This window comes from Momordica charantia (assembly GCF_013281855.1).
Source record: "Momordica charantia cultivar OHB3-1 chromosome 3 unlocalized genomic scaffold, Mcharantia_2.0 BLBB01000003.1, whole genome shotgun sequence".
NCBI lineage: Eukaryota > Viridiplantae > Streptophyta > Magnoliopsida > Cucurbitales > Cucurbitaceae > Momordica > Momordica charantia.
In genome coordinates this window covers 10326500-10342149 of record NW_028275161.1, presented here as the reverse complement: position 1 = coordinate 10342149, position 15650 = coordinate 10326500, and the positions used below count along the sequence as shown (strand labels likewise).

At 41.1% G+C, this 15650-nt stretch overlaps 1 protein-coding gene and 1 long non-coding RNA gene across 2 annotated transcripts in view; both read left to right on the top strand.

Annotated features, from left to right (window-relative positions):
• The first annotated feature begins 1353 nt into the window (after window positions 1-1353).
• Window positions 1354-2362, top strand: LOC111023455 (uncharacterized). The gene is made up of 3 exons (XM_022300885.2): window positions 1354-1535; window positions 1653-1769; window positions 2063-2362. The coding sequence occupies exons 1-3, from the start codon at window positions 1515-1517 to the stop codon at window positions 2177-2179; spliced, it is 255 nt and encodes an 84-aa protein (XP_022156577.1). The 5' UTR covers window positions 1354-1514; the 3' UTR covers window positions 2180-2362.
• A 202-nt stretch (window positions 2363-2564) lies between these two features.
• Window positions 2565-15650, top strand: part of LOC148212352 (uncharacterized) — a 31192-nt gene continuing 18106 nt past the window's right edge. The window contains exon 1 of the long non-coding RNA XR_015789618.1: window positions 2565-2588. This is a non-coding gene — a long non-coding RNA (uncharacterized LOC148212352). The remainder of the gene's footprint in view (window positions 2589-15650) is intronic.

The following is a 15650-nucleotide window of genomic DNA, read 5'->3' as shown; positions in this document are numbered from 1 at the left end:
GCTTGAAAGCGATTTAGCTTAACACATGCAAGTCGAGCTGTCGACGGATGCTCCTATTACACTCGTAGTCTCTGAAGGATGAGAACCCACTATGTAGCATCTACATCGCCCACGGTGGAGCACTCTTATTTGTCCAATTCTGTCTTACTGCTCTTCAAATTAAAGAATTTTTGCTAGCATTCCACGTAAAGATTGAAAACTAAATTAGTGCATAATTAAAGGAATAAAAACGCTCGAAGAAATAAGAGAAACAATTTCCATTGAATTAATTTAAAGAATAACTAAATACAATGAATTTTAGCGTAACCTTCTTCTATTTTGAGCTTGAAGGGAGTTTAAAACTCGCTAAAGAACATTAATGGATTGAAATAAATGAAGAACAAATGAAACGAACTTGAATTTAAGCAAGAAAATGAAACAATGATTTATTAACGATAAAGTTTCGAAAATAATAAAATAACAACAATAGAAAAGAACAACAAAATTAAACTATCATCGGAAGTGAAATGGATGCTAATTGATTGTTGAATAGTCGAGGGTGTTTCCCTTTATATAGGGCGAAATGGTTGAGATTTTGCCAACTGGACGAATTTAACTTGGATTGGGCTGAATTTGTTAAACCTGTCCACATGTGAGATGACTTCCATGCCCCTCATAATCAAAACGTGGGTTTTGTTAGTACTGCGAGAATGCGCCAGTCATAGTTCCTATAGGGTAAAAATTTGTGAGTTTTTGTCAAGTTTGACCACATTTTATCTCAATTTATCTCCAAACACCTTACATTGTAATTTACTCAGAAGTATTCTCGTTTTACCATATTTTAAAAATATGTACACACTTTTCATAAAATATGTTGGAAAAAGGATCGTTTTCTTAGTCAAACATGTCCCGACAGTAAGCTTTTTGCATTAAAAACTCAAACTTATGAATAGCTCATTAAGACACTTATCTACGACTTAAAAGTTTTGAGTTCAAATCCCCACCCCGGAATGTTTTAGTAAAAAAGAAATTATTTTTTATTTTTTAATGTTTAATAAATTCATATAATAAAAAATATTTACTATTAATAAAATAAATTAAAATTTATTATTATTCTAATTTAAAATAATCTTAGTTCTAAAATGTATTATTATTCTAATTTAAAATAATATTAGCTCTATTTTTTTTACAATTAGCAGACACTTTTTAGTAAACAATGATTCTATTTTTAGCAAACAATAAATAATATTCTCCATGTAGAAAAAGAATAATAATAATAATATTCTCCTTTTGAGTTGATTTTTATTTCAATTTATATATATATTTTTTTTCACAAAGGTTTCCTTATATTTCGACCTCTGGAAAATGCACCGGTTGTAATTTAACAAAATCTTCAGAAATCCTATTTTAAAGTCCGTTAATTTTTGTCATTTTCCTCAGTCCCATCGTTGTGGCCGCCTCCCTCGATAATTTCGCCCCAAAAATTCCTCTTTATTTCGCCGTCTGAGAAATTAAGCGGCGAAGCATATGCAACCATGATTTCCATACTCGCTCAGGTAAAAATGCAACCCTTACTTCGATGAATTTTCGGCGGAGGTGATTCGATTTCTTTCCCGTTGAATTGATCTCATTTTCTTTCCCTTTTTTTGGTGGAAATCTGGATTTCATTGCAGGAGCGACTGCTTGGTGCTGCATTGGGGAGCGTATTCGCCGGGGTTGTCGTTTTTGAGCAACGGAAAAGCTTATATAGGTCCATTTCGGAAAATTATCCGCCCGCCAACCAATCTCCGGTATGCATAAATTTCCCTTTCTGTAACCTTAATAATCAATTTTTTATTGCTGATGTTTGGATGTTTGGGAATAAGGGGATAATGTAATGAAATTATCCAATGTGTACAGTGAGGAATGATGTTATTTCTAAGGAATTGTTGAGATTATGTTTAATCTAAACTTTGTTATTGGCCCAAGTTTTTTTTACCAACGATGGAAAATTCCTTAATGCAAGTACTTTTTCTCTGAATTTGTAATTCCATATAGCAGCTTATCCATGAATCTAATAGCATCCTATTTGAAAATAATTTAGATGAGAAAACCTGTAGTAGCAAAGAAATATGGTCCAGAGGTTTCGCACCTATGGAATAGAGCTGTTGACCAGACATTTGGACCCATGATTCAGGCTCTCAGTTCGCGGGGATGGTGATATGTTGAGAATGATTTCTTCATCAACGTATTTAAACATCAATTCATGAAATATGTAAGGAAACGAAATTATAAATTTTGTATTTTTCGCATTCTGGATTACTAAAGGATTGATGTTATGAATGGAACAAAGCCATGACTATAAAGGTTTACAAAACAATAAAACCTTCTTTTTTCCCGGAAATGTTACTCTTTATCATTTATTTGAGAAGTCGTGTTGTTTAAATTATCAACTGTTAGCTCTGAAGCCATCCTTTAGTTGTCTACTCTCCCTCTCCCTCACCCCTATCTAGCATTGCATTTCCTTGAAACCTGTGTTTCAATATGAAATATCTGCATGAGTAATTGTTCAATTTGTTGCATATTTACATGTTGCACGAAGAGTGAAGAATTCACACCCAATATGAAAGGTATACCTTATTGCTATGTGAGATGATATTGTATTTTTTTTATGCTTGCTATAATCTGTTTTGTTTGTCATCAAGATCTGTCAATCTAGGAATGTATGCATATGTTTGAACCTTCTTTATATTGGAGTGTAAACTTGATCTGTCATAAATTACGCAGTGGAGTACATAGTGTCACGACTTAGATTTTTCAGCATATTTTTGGACTAACTAGTTTAAAACTTAAAATCTTATAATTTTAGATTACTAAAAATCTTTTGAACAGATATGATAACTTTTTTAACATATGGAGGCTTTCTACCATAACTGAGCTGATAACGACCAGGTTAAGCAACTCAAAAGTATTCCCTCACATAACTTAGATTTGTTCATAACTTTGACTATGGACTAACTAATAGCTATTAACAGCAAAATGTAGCGTTCATGGGCTATCATGCTAAATAAACTGGAACATCTAAACATAAGACCCAATTGTAAATTAAAAAAAAAAAATCAAACAGTGTAGTTGTCTTAACCCAGTTATTCATCACTATTCACTTGCATAAAATAATATTGTTGGCAGATCAGTAGTAAAATACTTGGTAGGATGGTAGGAGCTCCTCAAATAAGGACACATGAGAATGCACTCATTTATACTTTGTGTTGTTAGATATGCTCATGAATTGTTGACTAATTACTACTGTATAATAACATATAAAGGAGATGATTAACTAGCAGCTATGGTTCTAGTTTTTTGCAATGATGAAACACAGGTGTACATATAAGTATCTACGGGTTACCAATTTCTACACTTACAAAAATCTAATTCCTGAACGTTTTTCTCACACTAGAGTTTTCAAATATGATATCATAGCTGCTAGTAACTAGTATTTTTAAGGTTGGGGTTTTGGGATTTTACCTTGTACCATTTTTACTAGCCAATAAAGTTGATTGTTCCGACTTAAATGTTGTTTACTAATAGTCTGACTGATTGACCAGGCTATCTAAGATCATGTCATACACTGTGTATGTATGTAGGCTATCCATGCTAATGATACAACATATTGATAAAGAACCCTAGTGTAATTGATTATTAGAACCCTTAATAGAATTAGAATCTTTATAAAACAAAACATCAAAACCCAAAATTCAAGTTGTATCAACCCAAGGAATGGCCGGAACGAATTACCTTGATGATCAATATCAAGAGTAGAGAAAACTTGTTCCTAAACTCAAAGATTTGAACCACTTCACAAGATATCTTGATCAAGGCTACTTGAATGTTCCTAGCATGCAAATCTAACATTCAAGAATTGCAAAGAATAACAAGCTCTAGGCTTATGAAGCAAAATACAACTTTCACTCAGTAACAAAATTCTGAATTTTCAAGTGAACAAGCTAGGCTTTTTATAGCCTCCAAAACAACCCTAAAAGTAGTCTAAAGGCATTTGAAAGGTTGTAACTCCCAATTACATGATGGCCATAACACCCACTAGCTAAAATGTAACTTAAAACAGTTAAATGAAACTTCCTTCTTAAGCTGGATTTTGAAAAAGCATATGACAAAGCAGTGTTTTCGAGGCGCAATGCGCACTTCAAGGCGAGAGGCGAAAGGCGATAAAAAGGCAACGCCTAAGTGAAGCAAGGCACACCTTTTATATATATATAATATATATATGAAATGTGCCAAAGTTATAAAAAAATTAAATAAGATTAAACAGTAAATATATCAAATAAAATAAAGAAAAGAGCCCTCCAGAATAAAGGAAGAAATAGATAAAATAAAGAAAAGAGGTAAAAATATTAACTTACATCTTTTAAAACATTAAAACATTTAAAAAATAATTTAATATTTAAATAAAAGTTCACTTAAATTAAGAAAAAAATATAAAAATTTTAAAAGTTTTTATATCGTAAAACGCAATGGCAATAACCCATTTATGCTGCCATATGTTTATTTGTCACCATGCATGGCACTAGCACTAAATGTTCTTGAAAATAATACCATGCATGGCCCTCATTTAATGCTTCTTGAATGCTTCTTGAAAATGTAATTCTGCCTTTTGCTTTTCTCCCTCTTTTCTTATTTTTCTTCTCTTTGCATCTGAATCTTCTTCTTCCTAATTTCGATACTTCTTCTTCCTTTCACTCTTCTACTTTTTATTCTTCTTTCTTCAACTCTTCATTCTTCTTCCATCCTAATGTTTTTCTTTTTAATTTCGACGATCGACGGAGGCAAATAGTTGCCGGAAAAGACAAAGAAGGCGAACAAAAGACAAAGAAGAAGAAGCTGTCAAGGAGAATTTGGATAATTTTTAGGGTTTTTCATTTGAGGTCGGCCTTTTGTGCGCCCGCCTTCAACGAGGCGATCACCTTGTCTCAAGCGAGAGGCGCGCCAAGGCAAGCGCCTGGTTGAAGGCGCTCGCCTGGGCACCTTGCAACGCGCACCTGGGTGACATCGCCTCGCCTCTCGCCTGAGGCGAGCGCCCGGGTGCGCCTCAAAATCACTACGACAAAGTAGATTGAGACTTTTTAGATGTCGCCCTTCATTCCAAAGGTTTTGAGGATAGATGGGGTAAGTGGATTAGGGGATGTCTTTCCTCTACAAACTTTTTGGTCTTGATTAATGGTAAACCTAGGGGAAAAATTAAGGCTAGAAGAGGTTTATGACACGGGGATCCTCTTTCCCCTTTCCTTTTCACGATTGTGGGGAAGCTTTGAGCAGGCTTATTCACTACTGTAACGAAAGGAACATTCTCACAGGCTTTTCACCTTCAATATCCAGATGATGTGTGTGATTATTTTTAGCCCTTTCTCGGTTCAAATAATGCATAAATGGTAGGGTGCAATTCAGGTGTTTTTGTTGGCTTCGGGACTCTCCTTGAATGTGTCCAAAACAGCTGTGATTAGTATAAACTGTTCCTTGATTGAGACTAATTTTTGGGCATCAGCTTTTGGATGCAAAGTGGATTCGCTTCCCTTTTCCTATTTGGGATTCCCTCTCGGTGGAAACCATCGGTCGAATAGTTTTTGGGTGCTAGTAGTGGATAAAATGCATGATAGGCTTCAAAAATGGAAATCCCTCATGCTTTCTAAAGGTGGTAGGCTTACTCTGGCACAATCAGTCCTTAATAGCATCCCAATTTATTATTTCTCGATTCTTAAAGCCTTGAAGGGTGTGATCAAATCGATGGATAAGCTTATGAGGGATTTTATATGGAATGGAGGGGCTCATAGACCGGGTGGGTAACTTGGTGAAATGGTCTTGGTCCGCTTTGCCTCACAAACAAGGGGGTCTCGGGATTGGCTCGTTGACTCTTAGAAACAAAGCGCTGCTCATGAAATGGCTTTGGCGGTTCGCAGTGGAAAAGGAAAGTTTTTGGAGATGGGTGATAGCTTTTATTTATGGGATGGACTCTTATATTTGGTGGACAAATCCTTCAAAAGGCTTCTCTGTTGGAGGACCATGGAGAGATATTTGGGTGACTCTAAAATCCTTCCAAAGTCTTTCTAGGTTTCAGCGGGAGAAACAGTAAGATTTTGGGAGGATCCTTGGATAGATTAGTAACCTTTTTCAACTATCTTACCTGACTTGTACGCTTTGTCTTTTAAAAAAGGAAAGTCTATAGCAGTGTTTTCGAGGCGCACCCAGGCGAGCGCCTCAGGCGAGAGGCGAGGCGATTTCGCCTGGGAGCGCCTTAAATGGTGCCAAGGCGAGCGCCTTCGACTGGGCGCTTGCCTTGGTGCGCCTGGGCGTGCCCTCGCTTATGACGAGGCGAGCCAACGAGGCGTTTCACGCTGCTTTCTTTTTTTTTCTTTTTATGTTGAAAACCCACGAAAAACAACCCTGAAAACCGAATATCCACAGCCAAAAATCAAAATACCCACACCCGAAAGGCTTTTTCCTTCGCTGTGTCCACCACTTTCGTCCTTGTATTATAAGTTTTTCGATTTTTCTCTTTGATTCTTCCTATGTCTGCTTCAATTCTTCTTCAATTATTCAATTCTTCTTCGTCAATTCTTTAATTGAGAAAAGAACCAAACAATAGAAGAATTAAAATTTAAGAAAGAAAAGAACCAAACAATAGAACAGTAGAAGACAAAGAAGAAGACTTGGAGAAAAAGAAGAATCAAGGAAGAAGTTGGAGAGTAATGGAAGAAGAATCAAAGAGAAATTTGAAAAACCTGCAAATTGAAATCATGTCGCTTCAGTTCTTCTCTCCTTTTCTTTTTTTACATTTCCAAGCCACTCACCTTTTCTTTTTTTACATTTCCAAGCCGCTCTCCTTTTCTTTTTTTTTTTTATATTTCCAAGCCACACTAAACAAGTGTTAGTGCTAGAAAATTTACACCTGCAATAAAATTGCCATCTGGTGGCAACACTTCCCAATGACAATAAGCTTTAATGCATGGTTTAATTTAAATACAAATGTTTTTATATCTTTCTATTTAACCACTGTCTACTAATTTTTTTTTTAGAATTTATATTTTTAATTTTTCTTAAATATTTGAACTTAAGTTTTAAATTTTTCTTAATTATTTAAGTTAAACTTTATTTGCACATTAAATGGTTGTACAAATATTTGCATCTAGAGTATTTTATTTTTTACTAAAATTACTATAGATAATATTTATTTATTATTTTATTAAGTGCGCCTCACTTCAGTCAGGCGTCGTCTTTTTATCGCCTCTCGCCTCAAGGCGATCAAAGGACTTGTCACCTTGAGGTGCGCCTTGTGTCACAATCACACTTTAACAGGACTCACGAAGCGATTGTGCGGCACTTGCTTTCACCCTCTAGCAAGTCAGCCAATACGGAAACGAATAGCCGGTGGCATAAAGGCTATATGTCGCAACCTCCACCCCCGTTCTCGAGAAAGCGGTTTTGGAAAACGGGATTAGAGAAAGAGGTTTTTGGAAAACGTTTGAAAGCATTTTGGAAAGTTGTTGTAAGCTTGAATGCAAGAGAATAGATTAGCGGCAAGACAAGAATACAACACAATGTAGGGAGGATGACTAGGTGTACCCCCTAAGGTAGATTATAAAGCATTTTGCCTTTGGCAGACGTGAACATGCAAAGTGGCGAGGAGTCACTCGCCACCAAAAGTACAAGGAAAACAAAATAACAAGTAAAACTAAATACATGACATAAAAGTATGTGGAAAGAGGTTGTTATGGGCATGCGGCCACAGGCAACAGGCCCTGGACAAGCATGACCATGACATTCTCCCCCACTTAAATGGTTGACGTCCCCGTCAACTGTCGCTGTTCGAACTCTTCAATTGCTGCTGCAGCTGTCTTCAGGTCTTCAGTACGCTCCCAACTTATCTCGTCATCTGGGAGCCCTTTCCACTTGACTAGGAATTCCTATAACATCCCTTCGTGGTCTTCCTACTCAGCGTGTTCTTTCGGCGAAGATTGACTCAACTTCTTTGTCAACCTTGTTTGTCAACGTGACTGCTGGACGGGTTACCTCGTTTCGTGTAGGGTCGACGGTGTCGGGGTGGTAAGACTTCAAGTTGCTCACATGGATTACTGGATGGATTTTCATCCACGGGTGTAGTTGAACCCTATAGGATGTCTTGCCCACCTTCTGAAGGACGTTTGACGGGTCCTTCATATTTTCGCACAAGGCGTTGGTCTTTGTTACCTCGAAAACGAAGTTGTTCAGGTCTCAGCTTCACGAGGACTTGATCTCCTGCCTGGAATTCTAATGGCCTTCGCTTTTTGTCTACCCACTTTATCATGTGTTTAGATGCCTTCTCTAGGTATGCTCGAGCCACTTCGGTGGATTGACGCCATTCCTTAGTGAAGTTGTAGGCTTGAGGGCTCTTGCCCACATAAGGATGGTCGACAACATGAGGTAACACAGGTTGTCGCCCGCATACGATTTCGAAAGGGGTTCTTCCCGTGGTGGTGCTCTTTTGGCAATTGAAACAGAATTGAGCTACATCGAGCATCTGGATCCAATTCTTTTGCCGAGCATCAATAAAGTGGCGGAGGTACTCTTCCAGCATACTGTTGAAGCGTTCCGTCTGTCCGTCTGTCTGTGGGTGATAACTCGAAGAGATGTTCAAATTGGATCCCAATAGGCGGAAAAGTTCTGTCCAGAATGTCCCTGTGAAGCGTCCGTCTCTGTCGCTCACGATGCTCTCAGGGATACCCCATAGTTTCACAACATTCCTGAAAAATAACTGTGCAATCATTTCGGCCGAGCACATCTTCGGAGTTGGAATAAGGGTAGCATACTTAGAGAACCGGTCAACTATCACGAGGATCGCTTCTGTCTCCCCGACTTTAGGTAGGTGGGTGATGAAATCGAGAGACACACTCTCCCACGGTCGTGATGGGATTGGCAGGGGTTCCAGTAAACCCGCAATTTTGTTTCGCTTGACCTTGTCCTGTTGGCAGATGAGACACGTTTTGGTATACTGCATCACGTCGTCTCTCAAATTCGGCCAGTAGTAGCCTTTCTTTAGCAGGACATAAGTTCTCTGCCATCCAGCATGGCCTGCCCACATCGTGTCATGACATTCTCCAAGTAGGAGCTTTCTCAGGTTCCCAGAACGAGGAACATACAAACGGTTACCTTTGGTGAAGAGGAGGTCATTCTCCACCCAAACTGTCTAGTCTTCCCTTCGTTGGCTAACTGAATTATCGCTTGGGCAACTAGGTTATTCGGTAAGTTCTCTTTGATGGCTTCACGAATGGATCCAGTTAGCTTGCTCGCTTTTAGGTGAGCTAACATGCACAAGGCCGCATGTTCGCTCTTTCTGCTAAGGGCATCTGTTGCCTGATTTGCTCAACCCGGCTTATGTTCGAACTGAAAATCGAACTCGGCAAGGTACTCTTGCCACCTAGCTTGCTTGGACGACAACTTCGGTTGGTTGAAGAAGTGACAGACTGAGCTGTTGTCGGTCTTGACAACGAACTTGGCCCCTAGGAGATATTGCCTCCAGGCCCTCAAGCAGTGGACTACTGTTAACATCTCTTTCTCGGAGGCGACATACCTCCTTTCAGCATCATTCAACTTCCGACTCTCGTATGCAATGGGGTGACCGTCTTGGAGAAGCACTCCTCCCAGGGCGAAGTCTGACGCATCAGTCTCGACTTCGAATGGTCGTGTGACGTCTGCAATTCCCAACACCGGCCCCTCCATCATCGCCTTTTTCAAACTCTCAAATGCGGCTTGAATTCCGGAGTCCAGTTCCACTTTTGGTTCTTCTTTAGTAATTTCGTTAAGGGCTCGGTCCGTTTCGAGAATCCTTCCACGAATCGCCTATAGTAATTGGCTAATCCGAGGAATGAACGTAGTTCTGTGATGGACGTCGGAATTTTCCACTCTTGAATGACTTTGACCTTTCCATCTTCCATGCCTATTCGACCACATTCTATCACATGACCCAAGAAACTGATGCGTTCTTGAGCAAAAGAACACTTTTCCCGTTTAACATACAACTGGTTCTGTTTGAGTTTCTAAAAAACAAGCTGTAAATGCACCTGGTGTTCTTCCATGGTTGGACTGTAGACGACTATATCATCTAGGTAAACCACCACAAATTTGTCGAGATATTCGTGAAACACTTGGTTCATTAAGGTGTAGAAGGTGGCGGGAGCATTCGTAAGGCCGAAGGGCATGACAAGAAATTCAAAGGCCCCATACTGAGTGACGCAGGTCGTCTTCGGTTCGTCTCCTTCTGCGATGCGCACCTGATAGTACCCAGATCGCAGATCCAGCTTAGAGAAGTACTTTGCACCATGGAGTTGATCGAAAAGGTCTGTGATGATTGACGAAGGGTACTTGTTGCGGACGGTGAGCTTGTTCAATGCTCGATAGTCGATGCATAGGCGGAGGCTTCCGTTCTTCTTCTGAAAAAGGATTGGGGCCCCATAGGGAGCCTTAGCCGGGCGGATGAATCCAGCATTCAGTAACTCATCAAGTTGTTTCCTCAGTTCGGCTAACTCGGGAGGAGCCATCCGATAGGCGTTCTTGGCGGGCGATTTTGCCCCCGGTAATGATTCGATCTCGTGGTCTATCCCTCGTCTTGGAAGTAGAGTTTTGGGTAGGTTGTCTGGTATTACATCGGCATACACATTTAAGACTCGCTGAATTTCTCTGGGAACTGGCTCTTCAGAATTTCCACCTTCCACAACAGGGATGGCCATGAACGTTGGCTCGTCACGAGCGAGACCTTTCTTTAGTTGAAGTGCTGATATCGTCTTCACTCCGCTTGGTTGTTTGATGCTTGTCTGAACAACGGTTTAGGCTGCTCCCATTTCGCTCGCCGCTACTACGGGAATCGCTTTTGCTTTCTTTTCCTCTGGCTACTAAGATGTTTCAGTTCGCCAGGTTGTCTCTTGCCTGCCCATGGATTCAGCAGCAGTTTGAAAGGTTGACCTATTCGGGAATCTCCGGATCTACGCTTATTTTCAACTCCCCGAAGCATTTCGTCGCTTACTACGCCCTTCCTCGTCTCTGGGTGCCTAGGTATCCACCGTAAGCCTTTCTTCGTTTTAACCTCGCCCTTAACTTTAAGGCTATGCCATCCTAAGGTGCTGCTAAATGGAAGGATCTTATCAACGTCCATGAATGATAAATCATAGATCGAACTGCCGAATCGGAAAAATGGAGTGCTATCATATAGCTTTGTATCGGCTAAGTTCACGAGTTGGAGATAAGCGGACTCGAACCGCTGACATCCGCCACAGGGTAAACCACCGCCTCTCAGGCCCCCGACTGATTCTACCATAGAGGCCAACGATAGACAATAACTCCCCCCCGAACACAGCTTACAACTTTCATCGTACTGTGCTCTCCAAAGAGCAACTCTTCTCAAAATCTCAAAAGGTACTGAGTTGGAATCCCATTATAACTAAGGATTCTTGTGGTTCCGGAGAATCCAGCTACAGGAGAACCAGGAACGGAGAGCTTTCCCCCCTTTTCCGCCCGCCTCTTTGGTCTTAACAAAACGTCTGAACATCCGAGGACGAAAGAAAAATGCTTCGCGGGGAACTCGTTTCATGTCGGCGTATTCGTGCCGGTTAGACGTCGGCCATGAAATCCATCACTATACCGAGCAGATCACGGGCATTCACATCTCGGTCAAACGGAACTATGCGCGATTCGCGAGAGAATCGCCTTCAGCAAGGTATGGCATTCAGGGTCTGAACGCGGGGAGAAATCTTTCTTCATAGATACAAGACATTCGTTGCTGATCTAAAAAAGATCTTATCCCTTTCAAACAAAGGGCGTTAGCGGACGTTTTTCATTCTTCACCCGGTCCAACGTAGCGTTTCCAAAGTCAAAGTCAACCTAACCGGTTGGTGTAGGTATACCACTTACGAGAAAGAACCCCAAGTCAGTAAAGTAGTTAACCAAACAAGTAAGTAGTTCGTCAGTCCTTCCTCCGACGCCTCCTGTTCATTCTGCTTCATTCTTTCATGTTTTTTGTTTTGTTTCTTTCGTTCATAGGTCCCAAGCCCTTCTTAGAAAGCCCTCCTTAAGTAAAAAAAAAAAGAATGCTGCTTGATTTGAACGAACATTGTAAGAACCTTTCTAACTGACACCCCAGTCATAATGCCACCCACGTCTTTTTTTTTTTGAACAAAGACCTCATTTTTTGTCTTTTTTATTTGAGTGAATAATAAATAACTGGCAGGTTTCATTAATGAAAAGAAAAGCGGAGGCCCGCCATCTGCTAGCATTGTGGGATCGGAACCCGTTACAACCAGGCACTTAGCGAGGGGCATGAGGATGACTTTGTGTTCTAGCAGAAATTCCATCCCCAATACTACGTCGAAGTCGTCCATCCGCACTATCACGAAGTCGACCTGTCCTCTCCATGTCCCTAGCTTTACTGAGACTCTTTTGGCAACTCCCATGATGGGGAGGGCGGCCGAGTTGACCACCTTCATCTTTCCTGGATCTTTATCCCATCGCAAGTTCAGCCGACATGCTTCGGTTTCTGTCATGAAATTGTGGGTGGCACTAGAATCTACCATACTGCTTTTTGCGGCTCTCTGATTGACCCACGCCTCCACATACATCAGACCACGTTCCAGAGGTTCCTTCACTTTCTCGGCCTTCTTCTGAAGCGCCGATAAGAATTTGAGTGCTCCCATACGGGGATTGTCGTCGACGTCTTCGGGAGGAGTATCTGTTTCGGGGCGTTCCCGTTCAGTCGCTCGGTCGTTCGTCAGTGTGGCTTGGAAGGCCCGGAGGGCAGCTCGATTCGGACACTCGTATACTCTGTGCGGTCCTTTACAAATGAAGCAGGATGGTCCTGTCCGATTGTTATTGTTTTGTGGGTTTGGCCCTCTCCATGTATTTCCCCCTCTCTGCTGGAAGGGTCTGCGGTCTCCTCCATTTCTGTCAGCTCCCCCACTTTTAGGGGACCCCGATCTAGCGGGTTTGTTTCCACTACTGGAACAAGTTTGGGTCTTTCTCTACTCTTGTGATGTATCGTTGCTAAGATCGAACAGTCGTTCGGCTGTTGAGTAAGCAGTAGGGATATCTTGTACTTTCTTTTCATACAGTTTGGCCCGGGCCCATGGTTTCAAGCCCTCCACAAAGGCGAATACCTTGTCTTTCTCGGACATATCGCGGATGTCCAACATCAAGCTTGAAAACTGCTTTACATAGTCTCGAATATTTCCTGTGTGTCGTAATTCACGCAGTTTACAGCGGGCAAGGATCTCTACATTCTTCGGGAAAAATTGGGATTTGAGTTCCTGCTTTAGTTTTTCCCACGTGTTGATGGTACATCTGCCCTCTTGTACATCTACATATCTCGCTCTCCACCACAACTTCGCATCGTCAGCAAGATGCATTGTGGCTAGTGTGACTTTCGATTCCTCTGTCACCGTGCTTGTCGTCTTGAAGTACTGCTCAAGGTCGAAAATAAAGTTCTCAAGAACTTTAGCATCTCGCGCCCCACAGAACGGCTTGGGTTCGAGAACTTTCACTTTGTTGAACTGAATCGGTCCCCCAGCTGGGGCCTGATTTCCCACCGCTCTCATGGTGAGATTTACTTTGGTGCCTAATTCGGCAATCTCCGCCCTCATGTCGTCGATGGTGGCTTTGAAGTCGTCGGTCAGCTCACTGACCATCTGCACAATAGTCTTTTGGGAGATGTTTATTTCTTCGACACGCTCCTCCATGTGGGCGATTGAGCTCAATGAGCTTTTGCCACACTCAAGGTTATCGGTTCGCTTAACCTTGTCTTCAAGGGTCTCAACCCGAAGCATTAACTCCCGTATAGCAAGCCCATCTATGCGGGCATTCACGACGTCAATTCCGTCAGCTTTGGTGGAGATCTCATCCAGCCGAGATTCCACATATCTAAGGTTGTCAGGGATTTCCCTCAAGAACAACAGCTGTTCTTCGATCTCAACGAGTCTGTCGACGTGGGACTTGCTCAACTGCTTTGTCGCGGACATGGTTGCTGTTTTCCAATTCGAGGAGCCAACTAGGCTCTGATACCAACTGTCACAATCGCACTTTAACAGCACTCACGAAGCGATTGTGCGGCACTTGCTTTCACCCACTAGCAAGTCAGCCAATGCGGAAACGAATAGCCGGTGGCACAAAGGCTATATGTCGCAACCTCCGCCCCCGTTCTCGAGAAAACGGTTTTGGAAAACGGGGTTAGAGAAAAAGGTTTTGGAAAACGTTTGAAAACATTTTAGAAAGTTGTTGTAAGCTTGGATGCAAGACAATAGATTAGCGGCAAGACAAGAATACAACGCAATGTAGGGAGGATGACTAGGTGTACCCCCAAAGGTAGATTATAAAGCATTTTGCCTTTGGCAGGCGTGAACATGCAAAGTGGCGAGGAGTCACTCGCCACCAAAAGTACAAGGAAAACAAAATAACAAGTAAAACTAAATACATGGCATAAAAGTATGTGGAAAGAGGTTGTTATGGGCATGCGGCCACAGGCAACAGGCCGTGGACAAGCATGACCATGACACCTTGTGCCCCGAAAACACTGGTTTATAGCAGATTGCAGGATTGTAGAAACTTGACATGGAATTTGGGCTTTTGAAGAAATTTCTTGAAAGGGAGCTCAACAGATGGGCTTTGTTCACAACCAAGATTGAAGGGGTGGTGTTAGGGAGTGGTGGGGATAAACTGTGTTGGAAGGCCGATCGCTCCGGTATCTTTTCTGTAAGTTCGGCGTTCATGGCTTTTACTTCCCACTCTTCCAAATTGAACTCGGCTACAACTAATATTATTTGGAATTTCAAAGCTCCCAAGAAAGTCAAAATTTTTCTTTGGACTCTCTTATAAGTTATACAGAGGATTAAATACTGTAGGCAAGCTTCAAAGGAAATTTTCACATTGGGCTCTTTCCCCCTTTGTGTGCAGCATGTGTATGAAGAATATGGAAATGGTTGATCATCTTTTCTTGCTTTGTCCTTTTGTCTTTGAGGCTTGGGGGAGAATTGCTTCTTTCATAGATGTTTCTCTTTGTATCCGTAGCAAGATAGAGGATTTTATTGCTGAAGGCTTTGAGGGAGGATGTCTAAGGTAAAGCAGTGGTTCTTTGGAGCTGTGCAGCACGGGCTTTACTTTGGCACATTTGGAAAGAAAGAAATAGTCGTCTTTTTGAAGATAAGTCGACTTCGTTTGATTCTTTTTGTGTGAATATTAGGAATATAGCTTCTTGGTGGGCCTTATCCCATAGGAAGATTTTTTAACTACAATATTCTTTTGCTTACTCAAGATTGGAGAGCATGGATTGTATAGAGTTTTGGGGAGGGTTCTCTCTACCCTACACCTTTAGGTTGTTCCCCCATTTCACTGGGGTTCTTTTGATCTGAATACAAGTATGAAAGGTTATAAAACTGAAAATATGACAAAAAGGCCTTTGAATCTGAGAATTGAAATCTTGGTCAGCTTCAAAGTCTTTGTAACCTCTCAATTGTAAATGAAGCTTCACTTGAAGTAGTTTGAAGTAGCTTTAAGTATAGTTCCATTAATTGATGACTGACTTACATTAAATGAAGCTTGAGATGCACTTAAGTTCATTTAATGCAACTTGAGATCTTTGAATCCAACTTGGCTTTATTGAATGCAAGTTG